Below are 26,385 nucleotides of genomic sequence, written 5' to 3' on the forward strand. Positions count from 1 at the left end.
GGTGTTGCTTTCTTGAACTGGTGCAGTAGCGGTTTAATACAACTGAATGGCTTGGTAGGCCCACTTCAGAGGGCAGTTAGGAGTCAACCACGTTGGTGTGGGACTGGAGTCACATAAAAGCCATCCAGGGCAAGGACGGCAGATTTCCTTCCCTAAAGGACATTAGTGAACCCATTGGGTTGTTCCAACAGCTTCAGTGTCACTTTTACTGATATTTTGTTTTAAACTAAATTCAAATTCTCAAGCTGCCATGATGGGATTTGAACTTGTGTTCTCTGGATTACTAGTCCAGTAATGTAACCACTACACTTGACTCTTCTGACCCTGGCCTCTACTCAATAGTGCCTCCTGGTGGCATTGAGAGCAGGAAGTCTGTCGGTAAGGACTTCCTGGTTTGAGGTGTGGCCCCACTACTTTCTGACATGGTCTGTTTGGAGCACTGACTGACAAGTTTACTATCTGTGGGTATGAATAGAATGTTTGGTCAGTAAGTGCATACCATCATTTTATCTACATTTAGACATGTACTGCGCATGCTTATAAGTTATAAACTGGCTCTCCCTTTATTGTAGGATAAGTATTGTATATTACCCATGAATAGCATATAGATGGATGATATATTGGTCTCATTTCAAGCGTGCCTCATTTTATATTGTAACTTGAGTATCTGGAAGAAATTTTTCATGAAGGATTACATCTCACTGTTATGCTGGCCAGCCTCATTGTTGCTTATTCCCTTTGTTATGTCTTCCTCAGTATGAGGGTTTCAATGCTGGAGGGCACAGATTTAAATAGTTTCCAGATGTAGTGCTGAATATGTCTGTAGTACTTGACTTGCAATATTGAAAAGTATTCCACATCGTTCACCTGAGGAAGGAGGTAACCTCCGAAAGCTTGTGAATTTAAAATAAAATTGCTGGACTATAACTTGGTGTTGTAAAATTGTTTACAATTGAAAAGTAAAGGCATTGCACGATGCCTCATTTTTGCAATGACTTCATGAAAGAATTACTGCCTGGTATATGAAATACAAAGAAAGATTTGGGGAAATTGGGGCTTTTTCATTAGTTATACAGATTATGGGGTGATATAATAGAAGTGTTTAAAATGATGAAAGGATGGGACAGGGTAGATAGAAGTAGACTGTTTCCAGTTGTTGGGTATAAAATGAGGGGCAGGAGAGAGCAAGGATAATGGGCAGGTACTCAAATTGGCAGGATGTGACAAGTGGTGTCCCACAGGGATCTGTGTTTAGGGCCTCAACTATTCACTGTATTTACTAATGACATAGATGACGGGATATCCAAGTTTGCTGATGACAAAGATAGGCAGCATTGTAAGCAATGTAGATAGAAACATAAAATTACAGAGATATTAGTGGATTAAGTGAACGGGCAAAACTGTGGCAAATAGATTTCAATGTAGACAAATGAGTTCATCCACTTTTGGACCTAAAAAGGATAGATGAGAGTGCTTTCTAAATGGTGAAAAGCTTGAAACAGTGGAGGTCCAAAGACTTGGGGGTCAATGTACATCACTAAAATGTCATTAACAGGTACAGAAAATAATCAAAAAGGCTAATGGAATACTGGTCTTTATATCAAGAGGACTAGAATACAAGGGGGTAGAAGTTATGCTGCTGTTATACAAAACCCTGGTTAGATCACACCTGGAGTACAGTGTTCAGTTCTGGGCACCACATGCTAGGAAGGATATATTGGCCTTGGAGGCAGTAGATTTACTAGAATGATACCTGGATACAAGGTTAAATTATGAGGAGAGTTTACACAAACTAGGGTTGTATTCCCTGGAATTTAGAAGATTAAGGGGTGTTTTAGTCACAGTTTTCAAGATATTAAGGGGAACTGATAGGGTAGATAGAGAGAAACTATTTCTGCTGGTTGGGGAGTCTAGGGCTAGGGGACAGAGCCTAAAAATTAGAGCTAAGACTTGCCTGGGTGAAGTTAGGAAACACTTCTACACGTAAAGGGTGGTAGAAGTTTGGAACTCTCTTCTGCAAACAGTAGTTGGCGCTAGCTCAATTGTTAATTTTAAATCTGAGAGTGATCGATTTTTGTTATCCCCATATCCCTTAATACCTTTGGTTAAGACGGGTACATGGAGTTAGGTTACAGATCAGCCACAATCTCATTGAATGGTGGTACAGGCTTGAGGGGCTAAATGGCCTACTCCTGTCCTATGTTCCATAGATATGAGATTAAATGTAAAAGATTTAGAATAGAGGGCTGGAGAAACTTCAGAGGGTTGTGAGGCTGTACAATTCACTTCCAGGGTTAATGGTTAAGGCAGAAACTAGGTCAACATTGTAGGTTAGATTGAATAAGGTGTTCAAGGGATATGGGAACAGGGTGGGTAAACGTGATTAGAACTATTTGCTAGCGTGGAGGGTAAACGCCAACATGGACTGGTTGGGCCGAATGGCCTATTTCCGGTTGTAACTTCTTTTGTGTCTGCAGCTTTTTTCAAACTGTAAATGAATGACCAGCCAGATAACCTGTTGGTATAGTTGGCAAATGAGAAATGTTAGCCAAGATGCCAGGAGAACTCCCTCCTCTTTGGTGCCACTGAATCTCTTGTTTCACTGTGAAGGCCTCTGTTTAATGTCTCATCTGAAAGACGGCACCTCCGACAGTGCAGCACTCCTTCCATACTGCACTGAAGAGTCAGCCTAGATTTTGTGCTCAAATCTGAAAACTGACTTGAACCCACAACTTCCTGACTCAGGTGAGAGTGCAGTTGAGCAACCAGTTAAACCAAAAATACGCAAGGATCATATCTCCTGCTATATTCATTATTCTGAAATAGAATCTTGATTGACCTGCCAATAAACCAAACAGAAAATCTACAGATTAGTGATATTTCAGCAGCTTGGCAAACACGATCTGGGCAGATAATGATAAAACTGGGTCAATCGGAAAGCAAGTTAATGTCTTGGGATGTGAGCCAACTTTTATTGCCCATCCCTAGTTGCCCTGAGAAGGTGGTGGTGGGCCTTCTTGAACTGTTGGGTAGCAGTTTTGATACAACTGAGTGCTTGCTTGGCCATTTCAGAGGGCAGTTAAGAGTCAACCATGTTGGTGTGGGATTAGTCACATATAGGCCATACTGGGTAAGGATGGCAGATTTCCTTCCCTAAAATACATTTTGTTTTTTTTAATGACATCTGATAGCTTCATGGTCACTTTTACTGGTACCAACTTTTTATTTTTATTTGAAATGAATTGGTGGGGTTTGAACTCACATTGTCCTGGAATATTAATCCAGGCCTCTGGTTTACTAGACCAATAACATAATCACTACACTACCATACCCTCTATTCCTGAATGGACAATTGTTTTGGTTGATGTAGGCGATAGGGAGGACATCACTCGCCAGAGTGACCTTAAGACCATGCACCAGTCTCCTTCACATTTAGTCCTTTTCTGAAAACAAGATCTCCTCAGGGGAAGAATGAAGAGTTTGCTTGTTGGACCCCACTTTCATTGAGGTAGGAAATTGGAGGCTTGTTGACCTTGGTGGCATCCCTGTGGGAAATCCTCCATGCAGGAAAAGTAAGGGGGATCTTATGTTTTTAGGATTCTAAAGGGACCAGATAATGTAAACCATGACGAGCTATTTCACCTAGTCCAGAGCAGCAGAGCCAGAGGATACAGCCTGTGCCTGAAGGGGGGGCAAATTCAGAACTAATCTGGGGAAACAATATTTCAGTGCGCGAGTGGTCAATCTATGGAACAGTCTCTAGGGAGACAGTGGAAGCAGATAGTATTAATTCATTCAAATGTAAGTTAGATTTCTTTCAAAATATTTTTGGGATACAGTACATCAGTAATTTGAGACATGTGCAAAGTGTCTTTGGACCTATGTTTCCCAAAGTTTTCCAGAACTAGGGCTTTCTTCGCCTCATGTCTGGATCTGTTGTAGACTAATTGATAGAGATTGATTGCTATGATTAGTCAACAACTTCATTATCATTGTATCGTGCGACTAGCAGGATGGTACGAGGTGAACTTGATGGATCTTGGTCTTTTTTTGGTCTGGTAATGCCTATGATTGTGAACAACCTTAGTTGCTATATTTGAATTAAATAGTCAATGAAGCCTGATTATGAAAACAAACTGGTCTGTTTTTTAAGTAAACCGTGTGTGTGTGGTTTTTCTTCACTGAAGCGTATACTGGTGGTGTGTTGTGACTGGTGAATGAAAGCGCAGGCGAGGAAATGAAGAACATGACCGGACAAGAGCTACAATGTCCTGCTGACTCAGCGTTCTGATGTGACTGCAGATGTCTAACATCTTGCACGCACGCACTGTGACCAGACTAAAGCACCCAGCTTCTTTGTAACGAGTTGTGAAACTCGGACTGGATCACTGCCTCTGTCTTGGCATTTCACATGGTGCATCAAATCAGCCGCAAATGCACGTGTGTGTTCGTTGCGGGATGCTCTGCTCTCTATTGTCCACAATTCTGTAGTTAATACTGTCGGAGGCACAACGATCATATGCTGTTGGGTGGCTGTCTGCGTAGAAACCCCTTCTTGTACAGAGCGAGTTTGCATTTGATCCCTTATTGCACGTTTTAATGGGAGGGAGGGGGGAAAAATTAAAATATTGAATGTTTATTTCCACTCTAATCTCCACTGTTCTGAAGCATTTCTAAAATTGGAGATGGGATAGGTGGTGAGTTAAGATCTGGATGTTAACTTGACCCACATGGTGGACTATCCCTTTTAGCAGATTTTTTTTTCTGCTGTATTATCAAAGGGAGAGCTTGCATATATATAGTGCCATTCACAATCTCTGGACGCCCCAATTGAGTACATTGGACAGCCAATGGAGTACCTTTTTTTTGAAGTGTAGTCACTGTTGTCATGTAGCAAACATGGCAGCCAATTTGCACCCAGCAAGCTCCCACAAACAGCAATGTGATAATGATGTTGGTTGAGGAATAAAATATTGGCCAGGACACTGGGGCGAACTCCCCAGCTCCTCTTCGAAATAGTGCTGTGGGATCGCCTCCACCTGAGAGGGCAGATGAGTCCTCGTCTGTTAATAACTTGACACATTTCTGATTAACAGCAGCAGCGAAGTAGAATTGATGAAATACATTGCACCAAGAGTGCTTTTCAATTAGTGATCCTGGAGTGAACTTTTGCATCTGGGATTAATTATGTTGCACAAATCACCAGGGTTATTAACAAACTGTATTACAACATCCTGTTCTACCCTTGTAATAGCTTGCGAGTAATTAGCTCACTTGTACCATTTGTGTGTGTATAACCTATTTCAGTTGAGATGTACAATGTCAAGAATGAGAAGTTAGTGTTTGCTTATGTTTTGCACTCTTTCCCTTCGCACTAAAATATCTCATATATGCAAGTTGCTCATCTTCTGATTGTGTTTTTGAGATCATCAATGAAATAGGTTGTAGTCAAGTCTGAATAGTTTACAAGGAGTTTTTTTTTAAAAAACTGTCTATTATGGGTGAGATTTGGCCAAACCCAAACTAGCTAAAGCAGCTTAGTCGAAAGCACATAATAGTCGGGTAGAAAGGACTTAGTCATTTTGGGCTATTAAGTTGAAAGAATGAACTTGCATTAATACAGTGCCTTTCATGACCTCCGGACACCCCAAAGCACTTCACAGCCAATGAACTATTTTTGAAGGGTTGTCACTGTTGTAATGTAGGAATCATGACAGCTAATTTGCACACAGCAAGCTCCCACAAATAGCAATGTGATAATGACCAGATAATCTGTTTTGCTCAAGTCTCTGGAGTGGGACTTGAACCCAAAACTTTGACTCCGAGGTGAGAGTGCTACCACTGAGCCACGGCTGACACGAGACTGTATCCAGATGTGGCATATCTCGACCATGTTGAAGAACTCTCTCCTTTCTCTCTCTTCAGGTTCCGCTAGCGTGCTCTGTGCCGAGATGCCAGATAAGGCACTGGAGGGGATAGAGGCCATTTCCAAGAGCGAAGGTTTGTATTTAATTTTTTGTTTCCTGTTTTGTAAGCAGCAGTGTTTCTTAGTTTAAAATGACTTCAGTTGAGGCCAGGGTTTCGGAGGACTGTGGGACAGAGGTATTGTGCATTGCTTCAGTGTTTGTAGTTATTTACACGGTCTAGTTACACTTGCTCAATCTGACTATTTGGAATCGTCTCCCGCCCTAACAGAGAATCAAAATGAAGCACACAACGTCAATAAAATGTAAGTAAAATAGCTAGGTTTAAAATGGAGGCTGCTCCCCTTTTTTTTTACTGAAATTCAAAATGGAGAACAGCAGATGGTCAATCTGTGGGAAAGGCGTAAATGCCTTGTGTCAAAAGATCCAATAGGATAGTTACTTTGATAGTTGGTATAACTATTTGAAATATTATTGTGTGCAGTTTGACGAGCTGAATTGTGTTTTACAATTGTTTCCAGTCATAATGTTTATCAATTCCATCTTGTCCATTTTATGTGTCAAAATTGGTTCATGTTTTGATTGTCTGACTATTGAGATGATTTGGTCTTTTAAAAGGATGTTTCTAACCCATGAGCTTTCTCAGGAGTCTTTGGTTCCCTATTGAATTCGCTGTTAATTCCAGTAGGGATTCCTGTGAGGAATCATTCCATGTAACTTTCCATCAGAGGCTGAGAATTGCAAGGATTCCTGGCTTTTTTCCCCCTCTTTACACAATATATGAACTGGACCCTATTGTTTCAAGTTACTGTATTAGCACCTGACAATGTAATTTAGCTAATATGCATTTGCTCTGGTGTCATTTTCACTACCCGAGGTAATAGGAGTGTGTGGTGGGCGTCCCAAGAGTTCTCCAATCAGCAGTCTACCGCGTTAATTGTTAAACTTGCAAACCTGTAGGTGGCAGGGAATTAAGATGCAGGTTTCGGTTCATAGGACTTTGTCCATTATCTATCCTTGAGCACTAGAAAAAAATGTAACCCAAACCGAAATAAGGGTTGCACTTTTGTTCTTGCTACAGTTATGAGGAGAGACGTGAGATATTGAGACTAGTTCTACTGGAGCAGAGAAGGCGAAGAAGAGATTTAATAGTTTTTTTAATAGTGAATGTGGAAAGACAATTTCCTCTAGTTGGGGTGTTGAGTGATCAATTTAAAATCCTCACTGACAGGAGAAATTTCTTTACATAAGACCATAAGAGATAGGAGCAGGAGTTAGCCATTCGGCCCCTCAAGCCTGCTCCACCATTTAATGAGATCATGGCTGATCTGATTTTTACCTCAACTCCACTTTCCCGCCCTTTCACCATATCCTTTGACTTCCTTGCTGATCAAAAATTTGTCTAACTCAGCCTTTAATGTATTCAATGACTTAGCCTCCATAGCTTTCTGGGGTAAAGAATTCTAAAGATTCATGACTCTCTGGGAGAAGAAATTCCTCCTCATTTCTGTCCTCCAACATAGTTTGTTAGAATATGGAATATTTGCTATAGGGAGTGGTTGAGACAGATAGACATTTGAAGCAGAGGAAGATTCAAGGCTATGGGGAGAGCAGGGCAGTGGGATTAGTATTGAATTGATATGGGGATAGAGCAGGGTAATTTTGATTATTTTGGATAGATACAGGGCTGTGGGAAGTGAGTGGTGCGATAGGATTAGTTTTGGATTGACACAAGGCTATGGGAAAGAGTGGGGCAGTGGGATTAGTTTGGGATTGCTCAGAGACATGATGGGTTGACATGACACACTGGCCTCTAGTGAATGGGAGGTAGAAGCGATGAGAATCTCAAACGAGCTCCCTGATTCTCTGTCTCTAATACCAATGAGCAAATGCCATTTATACCTTTCTCTCCTCCTCCCTTCCGCACCCCTCCTCCCCCACTTTCTATTTCCAGTAAGTTGGTCTCGTATTAGAGGTAGATTAATGATGGAACTTTAGGAGGTAAAGGGATGGAATTCATTCCAAGGCAAAGGCCAGAGGACTACTTGTATCATAACTTTACAAATGGCCAGCATAGGTTTAGAGGGGTACCAGTTTGGCTGCTACAACCCTTGTTTTGAGGTTATTAAAGATGGTCAATAGCGGCAGTGTCTATAATGTATTTTATTTAGATTTTCAGAAAGCTTTTGGCAAAGCTCCATGTAAAGGATTTGTGATTAAACTAAAAGCCACAGGAGTTGAGAGTAGATCATGCTACTGAATAAGAAGTTGGTTTAAAAGTCGGAAAGTGTGAATGTGATGTCAGACCAAGGGGAGGAGATTGTGTTGTCACAGTGCTTGGGCCAGTATTGTTTCTAATCTACATAAATGACCTTCCCTTTACACTCTCCATCACAAAGACCGCCTACTTCCACCTCCGTAACATCGCTCGCCTCTGCCCCTACCTCAACCCATCTGCCGCTGAAACTCCGAGTCATGTATAGGACAGCAGGTTTCCTTCACTAAAGGACATTGGTGAGCTGGTTGGGTTTTTATTTTTTTTTTATTCGTTCATGGGATGTGGGTGTCACTGGCAAGGCCAGCATTTATTGCCCATCCCTAGTTGCCATTGAGAAAGGGGTGGTGAGCCGCCTTCTTGAACCGCTGCAGTCCGTGTGGTGAAGCTTCTCCCACAGTGCTGTTAGGAAGGGAGTTCCAGGATTTTGACCCAGCGACGATGAAGGAACGGTGATATATCTCCAAGTCAGGATGGTGTGTGACTTGGAGGGGAACGTGCAGGTGGTGTCGTTCCCATGTGCCTGCTGCTCTTGTCCTTCTAGGTGGTAGAGGTCGCGGGTTTGGGAGGTGCTGTCGAAGAAGCCTTGGCGAGTTGCTGCAGTGCATCCTGTGGATGGTGCACAGTGCGCCGGTGGTGAAGGAAGTGAATGTTTAGGGTGGTAGATGGGGTGCCAATCAAGCAGACTGCTTTGTCCTGGATGGTGTCGAGCTTCTTGAGTGTTGTTGGAGCTGCACTCATCCAGACAAGTGGAGAGTATTCCATCACACTCCTGACTTGTGCCTTGTAGATGGTGGAAAGGCTTTGGGGAGTCAGGAGGTGAGTCACTCACCGCAGAATACCCAGCCTCTGACCTGCTGTTGTAGCCACAGTATTTATATGGCTGGTCCAGTTAAGTTTCTGATCAATGGTGACCCCCAGGATGTTGATGGTGGGGGATTCGGCGATGGTAATGCCATTGAATGTCAAGGGGAGGTGGTTAGATGATCGGGCAGCTTCACGGTCGCTTTTATTGATAGCTTTTTATTTCCAGATTTTTAAAAAAAAACTGAATTCAAATTCTGAAACTGCCATGGTGGGATTTGAACTCACGTTCTCTGGATGACTAGTCCAGCAACGTCCTCATTACACTACCGTACTCTCTTTTCCTGAATGGACGTTTAAGAGTCAATTGTCTAGCGAGCCACTCAGTTGTATCAAACTGCTATCAGTGGTTGAAGAATGCCTACTACCACCTATCCACTAGGGATGGGCATTAAATGCCAGCTTTGCCATCCTGATAATTTTAAATATGGAGCGTGGTGTTGAAAATGAATGGTTAAGTGGTGCCTCCTTTTTATGATGACAAGATGAAACCGACATGATCCAGAACCAATGAAGTGTAGTGTCTACAGTTGTGTGGGCAAAACGTGGCAGCCAATTGGTGCACGGCACAGTCCCATAAGCAGCAAGTGAATCAACTGGATAGTCTATTTTTGGCGGTGTTGGTCAAATAAGGAATATTGGCCAGGTCAGTGCAAAACTTCTTCAAATTCTATCTCAGGATTTTTAATGTCAAACCTGAACTACAGGAACATAAGAACTTAAGAAATAAGAGTAGGCCATACAGCCCCTCGAGCCTGCTCCGCCATTCAATAAGATTATGGCTGATTTTCGACCTTACCTCCACCTTCCTGCCCAATCCCCATATCCCTTGATTCCCTTGGATTCCAAAAATCTATCTATCTCCGCCTTAAACATTGTCAATGACTGGGCATCCACAGCCTTCTGGGGTAGAGAATTCCAAAGATTCACAACCCTCTATGTGAAGAAATTCTTCCTCATCTCAGCCCTAAATGGCTGACCCTTTATCCTGAGACTGTGCCCCTTAGTTCTAGACTCTCTAGCCAGGGGAAACAACCTCTCATCATCTACCCTGTCAAGACCCCTCAGAATCTTGTATGTTTCAATGAGATCACCTCTCATTCTGCTAAACTCCAGAGAGTATAGGCCCATTCTACTCAATCTCTTCTCACAGGACAACCCTCTCATCCCAGGAATTAATCTAGTGAACCTTTGTTGCACCGCCTCAGGCAAGTATATCCTTCCTTTAGATGAGACCAAAACTGTACACGGTACTCCAGGTGAGGTCTCACTAAAACCCTGTACAATTGTAGTAAGACTTCCTTACTCTTGTACTCCAACCCCCTTGCAAAAATGCCAACATGCCTGCCTTCCTAATTGCTTGCTGCACCTGCATGCTAACTTTTTGTGTTTCTTGTATGAGGACACTCATCTCTCTGAACACCAACATTTAATAGTTTCTCACCATTTAAAAAATATTCTGTTTTTCTATTCTTCCTACCAAAGTGAATAACCTCACATTTCCCCACATTATACTCCATCTGCCACCTCCTTGCCCACTCACCTAACCTGTCTATATCCCTTAGCAGACTCTGTGTCCTCCTCGCAGCTTACTTTCCCACCTAGCTTTGTATCATCAGCAAACCTGGATACATTACACTCGGTCCCTTCATCTAAGTCATTTAATATAGATTGTAAATAGCTGAGGCTCAAGCACCGATCCTTATGGCACCCTACTAGTTACCGTGACCTGTTTATCCCTACCGTTTTCTGTCCTTTAACCAATCCTCTCTCCATTCTAATATATTACCCCCAACCCCATGAGCCCTTAACTTGCCTAACAACCTTTTACATGGTACCTTATCAAATGCCTTTTGAAAATCCAAATATACCACATCCACTGGTTCCCCTTTATCTACCCTGCTAGTTACAGTCTCAAAATAATAGATTTGTCAAATATGATTTCCCTTTCATAAAACCATGTTGACTCTGCCTAATCATATTATGATTACCTGACTGCCCTGTTACTCCTTCCTTAATAATGAATTCCAGCATTTTCCCGACGACTGATGTCAGGCTAACTGGCCTGTAGTTCCCTGTTTTCTCTCTCCATCCCTTGAATAGCAGGATTGCATTTGTTACCTTTCAATTTGCTGGGATCTTTCTAGAATCTAGGGAATTTTGGAAGATCAAAACTAATGCATCCACTATCTCTACAGCCACCTCTTTTAGAACCCTAGGATGTAGGCCATCAGGCCTAGGGGATTTATCGACTTTTAGTCCCATTAGTTTCTCTAGTACATTTTCTCTACTAATCTTAATTACTTTAAGTTCCTCCCTCCCATTAGCCCCTTGGTTCCCTACTATTTCTGGTATGCTTTCTGTGTCTTCTACTGCAAAGACAGATACAAAATATTTATGGTCTCTGCCATTTCCTTATTCCCCATTATAATTTCTCCTGTCTCAGCCTCTAAGGGACCCACGTTTACTTTCGCTGCTACTCTTCCCTTTTAACATTCTTGTATAAATTCTTACAATCCGTTTTTTTTATATTTCTCGCTAGTTTACTCAAAAAAACTTTCTAAAAATCATCAGGTTTACTACTCTTCGCAACATTACAGGCCTTTTTTAATCTAATCTATCCTTAACTTCTTTAGTTAGCCGCGGATGCATCACTGTTACCGTGGAGTTTTTATTTCTCAATGGAATGTATATTTGTTGAGAATATTGAAATATTTCTTTAAATGTTTGCCATTGCTTTTCAACTGTCAAACCCTTTTAACCTAATTTCCCAATCTACCTTTGACAACTTGCCCCTCATACCTATGTGACTGGTTTTATTTAAGTTTAAGACTCTAGTTTTGGTCTTAAGTGTGTCACTTTTTCAGGAAAAGCTGACCTGATCAGTTTCAGTGCAATTGGTTGGTCATGTATTGGCAAACAAATAATGTAATAAAAAAAACTGAACAAATATTTTCCCCATGATAGTGCCCCTTGAAATCTGTCATGGTGTCTCTGGGAGTTGTTCTTTGTCTCAGGAGCATTAACCTTTTTGTTGGACTCTGTTCTTCGAAGGCTTGTTTTGTTTGTGGAGAAGGTGGATTTGTTTTTGTTTGCTGCAGTTCTTGTTTCCACAGGTAAATGCAGAGTAGCAGTGAGCAGCTATGTAACACTCAGTCCTAAAACACACACAAGTGTAATCCAAAACCAACACTTGGGAGGGAGGGAGGGAATAGCGGATTGCCGAAGTAACTAAAGTTATTGTTCACATCAATGGCATCGGATTACTGTGCTTCATCAAAGTTTCCGGCTACCACGTTGAACTCATTTCTGAGCCTTGCCTGCCTGGGCTTTGGGTCACCAAACCTCCTGGATTGTCCTGAAGTCTTCTGGAATTAAAAAAAGAAAGAGACTTTTATTACAGTGCCTTTCAGGACATCCCAAAGCATTTTATAGCCAATTAAGTACTTTTGAAGTGTAGTCACTGTTGTAATGTAGGAAACGTGGCAGCTAATTTGCACACAGCAAGGTCCCACAAACAGCAATGTAATAATGACCAGATCACCTGTCTTTGTGATGTTGGTTGAGGGATAAATATTGGCCAGGACACCGGGGAGAACTCCCCCACTGTTCTTCGAAATAGTGCCATGGGATCTTTTATGCCCACCTGAGAGGGCAGACATCTCATCTGAAAGACAGCACCTGCGACATTGCAGCACCCCCTCAGTATTGCACTGGAGTGTCAGCCTAGATTTCTTTGTTCAAGTCTCGAGTGGGAATTGACCCCACGACCTTCTGACTCAGACGAGAATGCTACCCACTGAGCCATGACTGATTAGATTAATCTCCTGTGAGCAATCGGGGAGAAAAATCATGGGACATTTTCTTCTCCTGTTTCGCTCCATCTAGACTCTCAATTGACCTCAGGGCGCCCAGGTTGCAATGGAGCCCTGGCACGGCGGATGGAGCGATTTCTGGGGCATGGAGGTTTGAGTATTGTGGCCACCATTATTGACCGATTTTTATGTATTGGGCAACCGCGAGAGCGTGGGATTGGAGGCCACAGGTCATGTGATGAAACTTCCCAGAACACAGTCCAACTCTTCCGGGTCTTTGAGGGCAAAGTCAAATGGCTGGTGATTGTACTGTATTTAACCTTGAAAAATACTGATACACACAAGACTCTTTTTTTTTTATCTGTCAACTTGGTTCAGTGCTGGTGTTGCCTAAAGCACTCTTTAAAAGTTGTGGGCATTGATCTTGGGTGGGGGAGAATAAAAGTCAAATCTGTGAACTGATCTTTTTGTGAGCTCAAATTTAATCCCTATAAGCCATTGTCACAGTCAAGTTACCTCGCTACAGCACAAATGTTGCAGAAAATTTAAAATATGGAAGAGAAAAGGAACATAGCAACAGGAGGAGGCCATTCAGCCCCTCGAGCCTCTTCCACCATTTAATTAGATAATGGCTGATCTTTTCCTCAACTCCATTTACCCTCCTTTGCTCCACATCCCTTGATATCCTTACCTAACACACATCTATCGATCTCAGTCTTGAAAATTTCAATTGACCCAGCATCCACAGCCTTTTGTGGGCGAGAGTTCCAGATTTCCACTACCCTATGTGTGAAAAAGTGCTCCCGATTTCACTCCTGAATGGTTGAGCACTAATTTTAAGATTGTTCCTCCTTGTTCTGAACTCCCCCATCAGAGGAAATAGTTTCTCTCTATCTATCCTATCGAATCCTTTTATTGTTTTAAATGCCTTAATTAGATCACCCCTCAATCTTCTATACTCGAGGGAATGAGAACCAAGTATAGGCAACCAGTCCTCATAATTTAACCCTTTTAAGCCCTGACATCATTCTGATGAACTTGTCCCACAATCCCGCCATCAGTCGCACAGTACGTAAAATCGATGAATAATGGTGCCCACAATCCCCTGTGCCCCAGAAATCACACTATCCACTGCGCCTGGACCCCGTTGCAACCTGGCCACCCTGCAGTCTATTGAGTCCCGACTGTGTGCAACACGAGAAGAAAATGCTCCCCATGATTTTTCTCCCGGATTGCTCGCAGAAGATTGATATAGCGAGCATAACTCAGTGGGTTAGCACTCGCTTCTGGATCAGAAGGTCATGGGTTCTGCACTCCCTCCAAGGCCAATATATCGTTCCTGAGATGCAGTGGCCAAAATTGAACGCAGCACTCCAGATGGGGTCTGACCGGGGCTGCATACAACTGAAGCATATCTTCCTCCATTTTGTATTTCAGCGCCCTTGAGATCAAGGTCAACATTCCATTAGCCTTTTTGATTGATGGCACAGGTACAAAAGCAGTCACGTTTTACATATGAAAATGATGGGCAGAAAAAGACCAGCTGGTCCATCCAGCCTGCCCCACACCATGATGACTGGAGCACCTTGAATAGGTACTTCCTACTGCCAGCAGCCATGTAATCTCCTGGGAGAGGCAAATAAACAGAGGAAAAACCCTCTCCGGCCCCTTAAGCAATTGAAACCAGTCCAGGCGACCACGTTGACTGTGTGTTAACTGTTAATCCACATACCTTTTTTGAGATCTTTCCCCAGCCAAGAACCAGTCCATGTCCCTTTGTAACTTCCTTCTCCCATCTATACAACTTACTGTGCCTCTTGCCAAGTCTGCTCCTTCTGATAGAAATTGGATAAAAACTTTAATCTCCTGGGGAAGGGAAAGGCCCCTGACTAAAGCTGAGTGTGAATGAAATCCATTCTGTTGTTGGAACCTCACTTGCTTGCCCAACGGCCCATTTTCACTGACCTACATTAACTTCTGAGTCCCACAACTTTAAATTTAAACTCCTCATCCATATCATCAACTTTCTCCACCCCACCCCACCCCACCCCACCCTATCCGGGCAACATCTTTCAGCTTTGTATCACTTCCTTTTTTAAAAACAAATTCCAGGTGACCAGAAGTCTGTGTGCAACTTCACTGTTGCCCACCCACCCCTTAGCCCACCCCTTAACCCCCCCCCCCTCCACCCAATCCCAGCCATTTCCCACCACCTACTTTCTATTGCTGAGCCGGGTCCTGATCTGGTTTTAACTTGCCATTCATTCCTTTGATGGCCGTAGTACAGTTGCAGCAAGACTGACACAGTTTTGGTTTATCTATCCCTCCTTTTTAATAAGATACCTTGATCTATACTGAAATTCCTTCTTTGCTGGGTCAGAACCCTGGAATTCCCTACCTAACTCTGTTGTGGAAGCCCTGTCACAACAAGGACTGCAACGGTTCAAGATGGACCCAGCATCACTACCAGTAGGCCTGGGCAATAAATTCAGCCTTGCCAATGACACCCACAACTTTTTAAAAAAATAAATAAATAAATCTTCCTTTTTAAAGAGGGTTAATTAATACGGCATTGGCTACTTTTCTTGGGAATCTATTCTAATTTGGAGAGGGGAGGGCACCTTTCTTCTAATCCAATGTCTTTTGATAATTTGTGCTTCCAGCCCCTCTCCTGGCGATCTCCGTCGAAGCTATGTAACCTCTTCTCATCTTTCAGTGCTTTAAGGAACTGAATTACTATCTTCGTCCCTTCCCTCTGCTCCCCACACCCCCCTCCCCCGATGAAAAGTTTAGTTTAGTGACAAATGTACGCACTTGAAGATAGGGGTGTCAAAATGGCACATAATGTTCCATATGTGGCCTTGGCAAAGAATTATTCTGGGTCAAATAACAGTCTGATATATAATCAGTGCCCTTGAGATGCATCCCAGTACTTGATTGGGCTTGTTTTAGTAATAGCTTGACATTGACTGGTTACTTGCAGTGGATAAAATAAGCCAATTTTTTTTCTCTATTAAACGCTTTATATTTCCTTATTCCAGTGCTTGTACTTGAAGGTGTCCTGTTCAACACACAGCTGAGTTTCCAGTCCCACACCCTATCCATCGCCAAAACTGCCTTTTTCCACCTGCGCAAACTATCCTGCCTCTGCTTCACCCCATCCCCTCTGCTGTTTGCCCTCTAGACCCAATTTCTCACAGTCCCCTCTCTGTCCTCGCATCCTCCACCCTCCATAAACTCCCTCTTGTCCAAAAATGCGACACCCATAGCCTGTCCTGCACGGAGTCCCACTTGCCCATCACCCCAATTTCTGCTGACCTATGGTAACTCCTTATTCCACAAATTTGAACTCCTCCCTGTGGCCTTGACCCATCCTTTTCTGGGCAACATCTTCCAGCCCTTGTATCCTCTCCCTTTTTTCTTATATATAAAAAAAAATTGCAGGATGACCAGAAATTTTTCATCTCGGTGGGGAGGAGGGCGGCTGCAGGGAGCAGAGGGAAGGGACGAAGATCGTGATTCAGTTCCTTAAAGTACTGAAGGATGAAAAGAGGTTACACGGCTTTGACTGAGATCACCGGGAGAGGGGCTGGAAGCACAAACTCAGTGAAACTCCTCACCCCCACACCCCCCAGCTATTCATCGTCACCATCTACTTTCTATTGCATTGCCTGTTCCCAATCTGGTTTAATTTGCCATTCATTTTCAAATCCTCCATGGTGTCGCCCATCTCTATCTCTATTTCCAGCACTATTAAATCCCTCCCAAAAGATCTCTGTGCTCCTTCAACTCTGGCCTCTTGTGCGTCCCCTACTTCCTTTGCCCCGCCATTGGCAGCCGTGCCTTCAGCCAGTGAGGCCTTAACTTGTGGATTTCTTCCCTAAACCCCTCAGCGCCTCTCCGCCTTTTAAGATCCTCCTTTTAAAATTGACCTTTTTGGCCACCTGTTCCAATATCTCCTCCTTTGGCTCGGTGTCAATTTTTGTCTGATTTCGCTTCTCTGATGCGCCTTACGATGTTTTACCATATTAAAGGTGCTACATAAATGCCACATGTTATTTACCTTTTACAGTTTTGGTATATCAAATAGCTTTCTAGTAAATCCCAGTGAATTATACAGAACTGAACAAAGGCACATTCAAGTATATATTATCTTTGTGCCATCTATTTCTGATAAAGACTTGCATCTATATTTATTGCCTTTCATGACCTCAGGACGTCCCAAAGTGCTTTACAACCAATTAAGTACTTTTGAAGTGTAGTCACTAGGCAATGTAGGAAATGTGGCAGCTAATTTGTGCAAAGCAACGTGCCACAAACAGCAATGAAATAATGACAGCATTGCGATAATGAACAGATAATCTGTTTTTGGTGATGATGATTGAGGGATAAATATTGGCCAGGACACCAAGGCGAGCACCCCTGCTCTTCAAATAATGCCTTAGGATCTTTTACTTCAACCTGAGGGCAGATGGGGCCTCAGTTTTATGTCTTATCTGAAAGACAGCACCTCCGACTGTGCAGCACTCCCTCAGTACTGCACTGGAATGTCTGCCTAGGTTATGTGGTCAAGTCTCTGGAGAGGGACTTGAACCCATGACCTTCTGACTACGAGGTGCTAGTGCTACCACTGAGGCACAGCTGACACCGATGTCGATGGTCCTATCAAATGTCAACCTACTTTTTGGCATTGGGTCAACTGTAGCAGAGACCCCCTTTTTTCAGGGTCTTCCAGTCTTCTTCCTTTTACTGCTTTGTAAACATTCTGAACCAGTTCAACATCTTGACTTGTCTGTCATGACCCAAACCTACCAACCCATGGGGGCATCTCTACTTCGGGTCATTTTTAAACTCACCACCACAAAACCATTTGCCAATATGCAGGGCATGAAAGCTCACGGTGCCCATTGAAGGTACCTGTGCTAGGGCAAAATGTTGCTCTTCTAGTTTGGTGGCCAGCAGTGAGAATGTGGAGGGCGATGTGCTCCTGTGCATCACTTGTTGAAGAGACCCCAGTCCAAATGTTCAGGTAAAAATACCGCAATATTGATCCACTTTTTTAAGAATTCCAGCAGATTCATGAGGCGTGACCAATTGGAATCCCAACTCCATTATGGGCTTCATGTTCTCTGGATTAATCTAGATAGTATCCCATAAAATGCTGTCAGAACAGTTCTCCCAACTACAGACATTGGACTTAACGGGCAGTTATTTCCTGATTCATGTTTTGGTCTTTGCCTTTTTCTCTTTTTTGATGAGTCAAATTGCATTGTTTGACCTCTGGCACAGCCCTCTTTGTGAAGCTTCTGAACAAATTGACTAGAACCTCACCACCTTTTTCCCTGTGGATTTTACGTGTGTGTCCCAACTACTCAGTTTACACTGGATATTTAATCATTTTGTCTCTCCGATATGTACGTTACTGTCCTCTGCACATGTTTGAGATTCTGAGCTAGGTAACAGTATGTGGAATTTTCTGAAAAGTTTTGCTCTATGAAAAATTAGTTTAACAAGCCTGCCAGAACATGATATCTCTCTCTCCTCTCCTTCTCGCTCTCTCTCACGCTCTCTTGCACGTGTGCTCTCTCAGCTCAGTCCTACATATGCTTATATTTCCTAATTTGTCGGCCTGTAGGTTTTAAACAGGCTGTTTTTAGCACTGTTGCCTCGTTAGTGGATAAGTCTTAAATCAGAACACAGAGATCTATTCGTATCAGCAACTCTATTAATGGGAGCCAGGATTTATACTTTATACACCTATGTGACTCATGAAGACAAATGATTACACGTTAAATCAATGGCAAAATACTGCGGATGCTGGAAACCTGAAATAAAAACAGAAAATGCTGGAAACACTCAGCAGGCCAGGCAGCATTTGTGGAGAGAGAGAAACAAAGTTAATGGTTCAGGTTGATGACCTTGCACCAGAACTGGAGGATGTTAGAGATGAGCAGCTTTTAAGCAAATACAGAGCCAGGGAAAAGGGGGCAGGATAAGAATGAAAGGGGAGAGGTCTGTGATAGGGTGGAGGGCAGGAGTGATTAAATAGCAAAAGGGATGATGGTACAAGGCAAAGGTGGTGGTAATAGGACAAGTAAAGAAACAAAAGATGGGTCCAGAGGAGGTGTAAATGGTTACAGCAGTGGGGGGAGGGAAGCTGGAAAGTCTGGCAATGAGAAGTCGCCCATGGCCCTGGAATGTGGTGGAGAAAGGTGGGTAGACCCAGGGGTGCAGATCACCCCGCTGGCCGTGTACCGATAGGGGATTCCACCTCGAGCACCAGCCCACACCGCCTCCACTCCCAGTGGCTCTGGTGCAGCCATCCTTTATTACCAGCACTGGCTGTCTGAGAAAATGGGAGTGGTGGTTAAGATCTAAATTTCTTAAACTTATTGTTAAGGCCAGAAGGCTGTACAGTGCCTAATAGAAAGATTATGGATTATGCAGCCCTGCATTAAAGACACTATCAATATTTTATCCTTACAAGGCTTTGTTCCTTTAATTTAGTCTTGTGATTTTTCTCAGATGTTTCTTTCACAGGCCTTTGTAAATTTCCATTTTCTTGTACTGGATACTTCTCTGCGGAGCCATTCAAGACCCTGAGTTTGCTCCTCAAATAGTATCCATTATTTGTTGCACCTGGCCTGGTACTCGCATTGGAACAGGACTCTGACACTGTGTGAAGCAGTCGCTCAGTGCTGCTGTGACAGTGCTTGTGCTTTTATCCAACTCGATCTGGTCACTTCAATTCCAGGATGTTAGAAAGAAAGAATGAACTTGTGCATTTCGGGACATCCCAAAGTGCTTCAGCCAATGAAGTGCTTTTGAAGTGTGGTTACTGCTGTAATATAGGAAACACGGCAGCCAATTTGTGCACAGCAATGTGATAATGATCAGATCATCTGATTTAGTAATTTTGGTTGAGGGATAAATATTGGCCTAGACACCAGGGAGAGCCCCCCTGCTCTTCAAAATAGTGTCATGGGATCTTTTATGTCCACTTGAGAGGGCAGACGGAACCTCTGTTTAACATCTTATCTGAAAGATGGCACTTTTGACAGTGCAGCACTCCCTCAGTACTGTACTGTTGAGTGTTACTGTTAAGTCTTTTTTTGTATGCTAATTTAATGAAAATAAAAAGCTTTTATTTCTGTGCACAAACTGAAATCTCATAAGGACCTCTGTTTCCAAATGGCAGTGACCTCAGCCTTGCTACAGTACTTCCTGTCACAGTGGAAGAGACCAGCGTTGCAGCAGGACTGATGTCACCATCATTTGTGAAGGTAACTGAGAGCACAAAAGATGAAACCAACTGAGAGAATTTCAGCTGACTTGGAAAATGTGACTGCTGTTTTCAGTAAGTGACGCATTCTCATCTGGAAAATCCTAAAACTCCTGTTTGTCTATCACACTGTAACTTTCAAAGGGCAGGGATGTGTTCAGCTTGGAAAGAAAACCAATGTCACAGATGGGAAATATAGAATTATAGTAAACCTAAATCTTGGGTAGATTTGAAAGGGAGGGGGACAGTACCTGAGGAGAGGGAACAGTTCATAATATCCACTAACATGGGGGCCAGGAAGGGAAGTCAACAGTTTATTGGGAATAGGGTTGAGAGAGCAGGAGGTGGGGAGGGGAGATGGGAGAGAAACTAGAGAAAGATAAGTGGGCTAGTGTTGGGGGAAATCTTGGAGGGGGGCTGCTTGTCTTGGGGAAGGGAGGGATGTCGCAAAGGAAGCTGAACTGATGGTCTTCTTTGTCACTAAGATTGAGACCATGAGCTTTTCAAACTTGTTGGAGGAGGCATAAGGAGACGGTTGATAGTGGGGGGGGGGGGGAAAAAAAGCTGGGGGTTATCTTTTCATTCCAGGATGGTCCTGGAGTAGTGAGTAGCTCAGGCAGAGAAGAGCAGGACCTGATGGTGCTTGATGTGGTTCAGCCAGATCTAGAGATGAATGGCTAAACCAGTTGTACATTCAAGTCTGTATTCCTTGGACTTGAGGGAGCGAAGATGGGGGCCATACCGGGGGAAGCGACCAGGGTGCGAGAGAGTAAGGGTTTTTCTGGGGACTCTCAATGAAATTCCCCTCATCACTTAAGCATTTGATGACTGACACTTGTAGAGGAGGTGCTCAACACTGAGGTACCTGATCGAGACCTGTACTTGCCACCAGCGCAGATGTATCCCATGTATGTAAAGTTCCAAACAAGATGGATAAAGAAAGACTTGCATTTATATGGCTCCATTCGCGACCTCCGGACGTCCTAAAGTGCTTCACAGCCAGTGAAGTACTTTTTGAAGTGTAATCACTGTTGTAACGTAGGAAAAGCAGCAGACAATTTGTGCACAGCAAGCTCCCACAATCAGCAATGTGATTATGACCAGATAATCTGTTTGTGATGTTGGTAGAGGGATAAATATTGGCCAGGACACCGAGGAGTGTTCTAAATTGGATAGCCAAGTGGTGAAGGATAGAATACTAGAACCTGGTCTTCAGTTGTCTCCAAGCCTTTATTCAGAGATCCCCTTTACACACACACCACATCCTAGTTAAACTCTCATTAAAAAGGATACAAGAGAGTCTCCAATTGACACACCTCTTGAATACATTTCATACTAATTGATATCACATGATACAATTAACAGGGAGCGCTCCACTGCTCCTCTTCGAAATAGTGCCATTGGATCTTTTATCCTGAGGGCAGACGGGGCCTCGGTTTAACATCTCATCTGAATGATGGCACTTCCAACGTTGCAGCACTCCCTCAGTACTGCACTGGAGTATCCGCCTGGATTATGTGCTCACGTCTATGGAGTGGGACTTGAACCCACTGAGCCACAGCCGTCACTGCTAAGTGCCCCGACTTCAGTCAAGAAGACCCAAAACTGTTTCCAGTCTAACTGAGGGTCATAAAGAGCCGTAGTGGTTTAAAATTGGGAATATGATCCTTTTATCCTGAAAACAAAAATGAACCGGATGGAAAATCATGCCTTGGGGAAACTTGGGGTCATGCAGTTTTCAATGCTAGTTTTGTACTGCCGTGGACTCTAATTCCAGAACGTAATATGTGTTTGACAGTGTGCTGTGGTGTTTGCTGTGTGAGGTCATGGACAACCTTCCTCTTTTTTTTATATAATGGAGTGACTTAATGCTGTGCCACACCTTCCCATTGAATTGCTATTGTCAGACCAGGAAGTTTAAGGTTCTGAAAGGCGATTCTTCATCAAACTCAAAAGGATTCTTTACAAAATGAGCAAGGAGTGCCACTGATTAAAGTGCCGTTGCTCCAGTGCTAGTGTTTCCGTGCTTTTCCGTTTATAAATGTGGTGTTGAACAAGTTAAGTAGTGGGGATTCTGCTTCTGTACGCACACAAGGAGGGTGGCATTTGTCCAAGAGATCAAGCTCTCATTCAGCAAGAAATCCCATCTTGGAAGATGCAGTATTCCCTCTGCAGGTCAGTGCTGAAGCCTTGTATCAACACTAAGGAATGTGCATTGATTTGCTCTACATATTCTATTTCAGAGCTATTCAGAGTGCTGTCTTGAATTAGCACTGTGCTCTGCTGCCAGTACTTGTACATTGTAGCATTCATACAGCTATTAATTGGATGTTTAAAATATGGTTTTTAAACTTTGGACTTTTGCACACAGTTTTATTTGATAAAGTGGACAAACAAATTGATTGTTTCCTGTTGTAATGTAGGAAACGTGACAGCCAATTTGTGCACAGCAAGGTCCCACAAACAGCAATGATCAGATAATCTGTTTGATGTTGGTTGAGGGATAATAATTGGCCAGGCAATTGGGGAGAACTCCTCTGCTCTTTGAATAGTGCCATGGGATCTTTTACGTCAACCTGAGGGCAGCGGGGCCTTGGTTTAACCTTTTATCCAAAAGATGGCACCTCTGACCGAGTGCAACACTCCTCAGTACTGCACTGAAGTGTTAGCCTAGATTATGTGCTGAAGTTTCTGGAGTGGGGCTTGAACACACGACCTTCTGACTCGGAGGCACGAATGCTGCCACTAAACCAAGGCTGACACTCCGGATTTTCTCAAATTCCAGCCCAAATGAAAATCTGAAGCAGCATCTAGTCCCATCCAGGAGGCAACTGACAAAAGATCTAGCTGCAAAACTGAACTGAGGGGAATGTGGTTGGCAACTGTATGAACACTTTCAAATGTGGGAGAGAGAGAGAGAAAAGGAGGTTGTCTACTGCAGTGCCTCATGTTACAATAAGCCCTCCCACTAGGACATTGTAACCAAACCCAGGCCCTGCTCAGAGTTGCTACAATTGTGTGCCCTTGCCTTTTGGAGGGGGTACAGAAGGGTGCACTTTGAAGGATGTGGTGTTTTTTGTATGATATTTGATGTGATCCTATGGTGAATGAAGGAAGGGGCCCTGCAATCTGTTAGGGTTACTTGCCCTGCAGTCTCCAGGAATTAAAGATTAATCTCCAGGATACTGCTGTGAGTAACCCGGGAGAAGAATCATGGGCTCTTTTTTTAAATTGTGATTTTTTTTTTTAAATTGTGATTTTTTTTTTTTGCATTTTCTTTGAACATTTTCATTTTCATTTATTAGTTATAAAAATATTAGCGATTGGGGAGGGGGGGTTACTTTGCCTGACAATTAAGAGTCATCCAACTGAGTCTGCTCTCTTTCCAATTAGTGTGGGAAGGTGGTGCACCGCGTGGATGGGCATTTCGGGTGACCAGAGGCAGGAGTTAGTGAGGGGGTGGGGTGGTTGGAGGTAGGAGGTCATGTGATGAAACCTCCAGGAATGCATCCAACCAGAGATGGCAACCCCATTTGTTGTGGAAGAAGTCCAAGAAGCAAAAATATGTATCTGCTACTTGTAGAACACTCTGAAAAGACATCAAAAGGTCTGATTTCCAGTAGATATGTTGTAACCTAAGAGTCCTATGCATGTTGCCTGGCCAAGCTGTTGGTTCTCATATTCATGATATACACAACCAAAAATCCATTTACATGTTTTCAGGGATTCTGCATTCTGTTCTTGCCTGAATGAAGTAAATGGAAATAGAGAAAGTTCTAAACAATGAGCAGGGCAGTTAGCATCTGTGGAGAGAACAGATGAGTTCTGACGAAGGATCCACGCTTGAATCATTGAAATTTTTTTTTATTCGTTCATGGGATGTGGGCATCGCTGGCAAGGCCAGCATTTATTGCCCATCCATAATTGCCCTTGAAAAGGTGCAGTCTGTGTGCTGTTAGGTAGGGAGTTCCAGGATTTTGATCCAGCGACTATGAAGGAACGGCGATATATTTCCAAGTTGGGATGGTGTGTGACTGAGGGGAACGTGCAGGTGGTGTTGTTCCCATGTGCCTGCTGCCCTTCTCCTTCTAGGTGGTAGAGGTTGCAGGTTTGGAGGTGCTGTCGAAGAAGCCTTGGCGAGTTGCTGCAGTGCATCCTGTGAATGGTACACACTGCAGCCACGGTGCACTGGTGGTGAAGGGAGTGAATGTTTAGGGTGGTGGATGGGGTGCCAATCAAGTGGGCTGCTTTGTCCTGGATGGTGTCGAGCTTCTTGAGTGTTGGAGCTGCACTCATCCAGGCATGCGGAGAGTATTCCATTACACTCCTGATTTGTGCCTTGTAGATATGGTGGAAAGGCTTTGGGAAGTCAGGAGGTGAGTCACTTGCTGCAGAATACACAGCCTATGACCTGCTCTTGTAGCCGCAATGTTTATGTGGCTGGTCCAGTTTAGTTTCTGGTCAATGGTGACCCCCAGGATGTTGATGGTCGGGGATTTGGTGATAATAATGCTGTTGAATGTCAAGCGGACGTGGTTAGACTCTCTCTTGTTGGAGATGGTCATTGCCTGGCACTTGTATGGCACGAATGTTACTTGCCACTTATGAGCCCAAGCCTGGATGTTGTCCAGGTCTTGCTGCAAGTGGGCACAGACTGCTTCATTATTTGAGTTGTCTCTTCTCTCCAGGTGCTTGCTGACTGACTTCTGACTCTTTCCAGCACTTTGTTTTGTTTCAGATTTCCAGCATCTGTGCTTTTTTTTTGTTTTTGCTTTTGGTTTATAAAGTAAGTAGTGTTGAGATCTCCAGGAGTGCAAGCTCAACAGATTGAACTTTTCTGCAGAAGTTGGTTTGGGAGAAAAGGATAAAGCTGTGTTTGATGCTTTGTGAATTTTGTAGAAATATTTTCCTTTTTTAAGATGGCCTCATACTGCGCAACACACTCTGGCTTAAAAATACAGATTGACAACTTGCTGCTAACCCTACCAGTGTGTACCCAGCCACTAAAAGGTGCCTGACTTGTCTTCAGGACTCTGTCATGAAGAGGCTAACCTTCATTCAGTATTTTCCCAGATAATTCCTGGGATCCGGCAATGCCTTGATTTTTAAAAATTCTCATCAGTGTTCAAACCCCTCTATGGCCTTGCCCCTCCCAATCTCTGTAACCTCCTCCAGCCCTACAACCCTCAGATCTCTGCACTCCTGATTTCTGGCCTCTTGCACAACCCCTGTTTCCATTGCCCCATCGTTGGCGGCTGTGCCTTCAGCTGTCTAGGCCCTAAGCTCTGGAATTCGCTCTCTCTCTCCTTAAAACCTACCTCTTTGACCAAGCTTTTGGCCGCCTGTCCGAATATCTGTCAAATTTTGTCTGATGTTCCTGTGACGCACCTTGGGATGTTATACTTCTGTTAAAGGCATGATACAAATGCAAGTTTAAAACCATATAAAATCTATGAGGTACCTTTGGCTGGTGATACATAGAATGTACCATTCATCAACAACTAGTTGCATTTATATAGTGCCTTTAACGCAGTAAAACATCCCAAGGTGCTTCACAGGAATGTTATCAAAGAAAGCTTGACACTGAGCCACAAGGAGATATCAAGATAGGTGACCAAAAGCTTGGTCAAAGAGGTAGGTTTTAAGGAGAGAGAGAGCGAATTCCAGAGCTTGGGGCCGAGGCAGCTGAAGGCACGGCCGTCAATGGAGTGATTAAAATCGGGGATGTGCAAAGAGGCAAGAATTGGAGGAGCGCAGAGATGTTGGAGGGTTGTAGGGCTGGAGGAGGTTACAGAGACGGGGAGGGGCGAGGCCATGGAGGGATTTGAAAACAAGGAAAATAATTTTAAAATCGTGGCATTCCTGGACCAGGAGCCAATGAAAGTCAGCAAGCACAGGGATGGGAGAACAGAACTTAGTGCGAGTAGGATACGGGCAGTGGAATTTTGGATAAGCTCAAGTTTATGGAGGGTGGAAGATGGGAAATCAGCCAGGAGAGCATTGGAATAGTCCAGTCAGGAGGTAAGAAAGGCATGGATGAGGGTTTCAGCAGCAGATGAGCTAAGGCAGGGGCAGAGACAGAGATGGGCAGTGTTACGGAGGTGGAAATAGGGGGTCTTGGTGATGGAGTGGATGTGTGGTCAGAAGCTCATCTCAAGGTCAAATAGGATGCCAAGGTTGCGAACGGTCTGGTTCAGCCTCAGACAGTGGCCCAACTGGTCTATG

General features: G+C 43.5%; 1 protein-coding gene across 3 annotated transcripts in view; it reads left to right on the forward strand.

The window, feature by feature from the left end:
- The window catches only part of LOC137324719 (pleckstrin homology domain-containing family G member 1), a 185,836-nt gene that overhangs the window by 45,571 nt on the left and 113,880 nt on the right, over nucleotides 1-26,385 (forward strand). Inside the window, exons 1-2 of one of the 3 annotated variants that reach the window (XM_067989350.1) lie at nucleotides 5,931-6,000; nucleotides 20,077-20,235. In XM_067989350.1, the coding sequence (XP_067845451.1) occupies nucleotides 20,181-20,235 (55 nt within the window). In that variant the 5' untranslated portion in view covers nucleotides 5,931-6,000; nucleotides 20,077-20,180. Of the gene's footprint in view, nucleotides 1-5,925; nucleotides 6,001-20,076; nucleotides 20,236-22,253; nucleotides 22,336-26,385 lie in introns of those variants that run through there. The other 2 variants (XM_067989351.1, XM_067989353.1) reach the window with 2 other exon arrangements.

This window comes from Heptranchias perlo, chromosome 8 (assembly GCF_035084215.1).
Source record: "Heptranchias perlo isolate sHepPer1 chromosome 8, sHepPer1.hap1, whole genome shotgun sequence".
NCBI lineage: Eukaryota > Metazoa > Chordata > Chondrichthyes > Hexanchiformes > Hexanchidae > Heptranchias > Heptranchias perlo.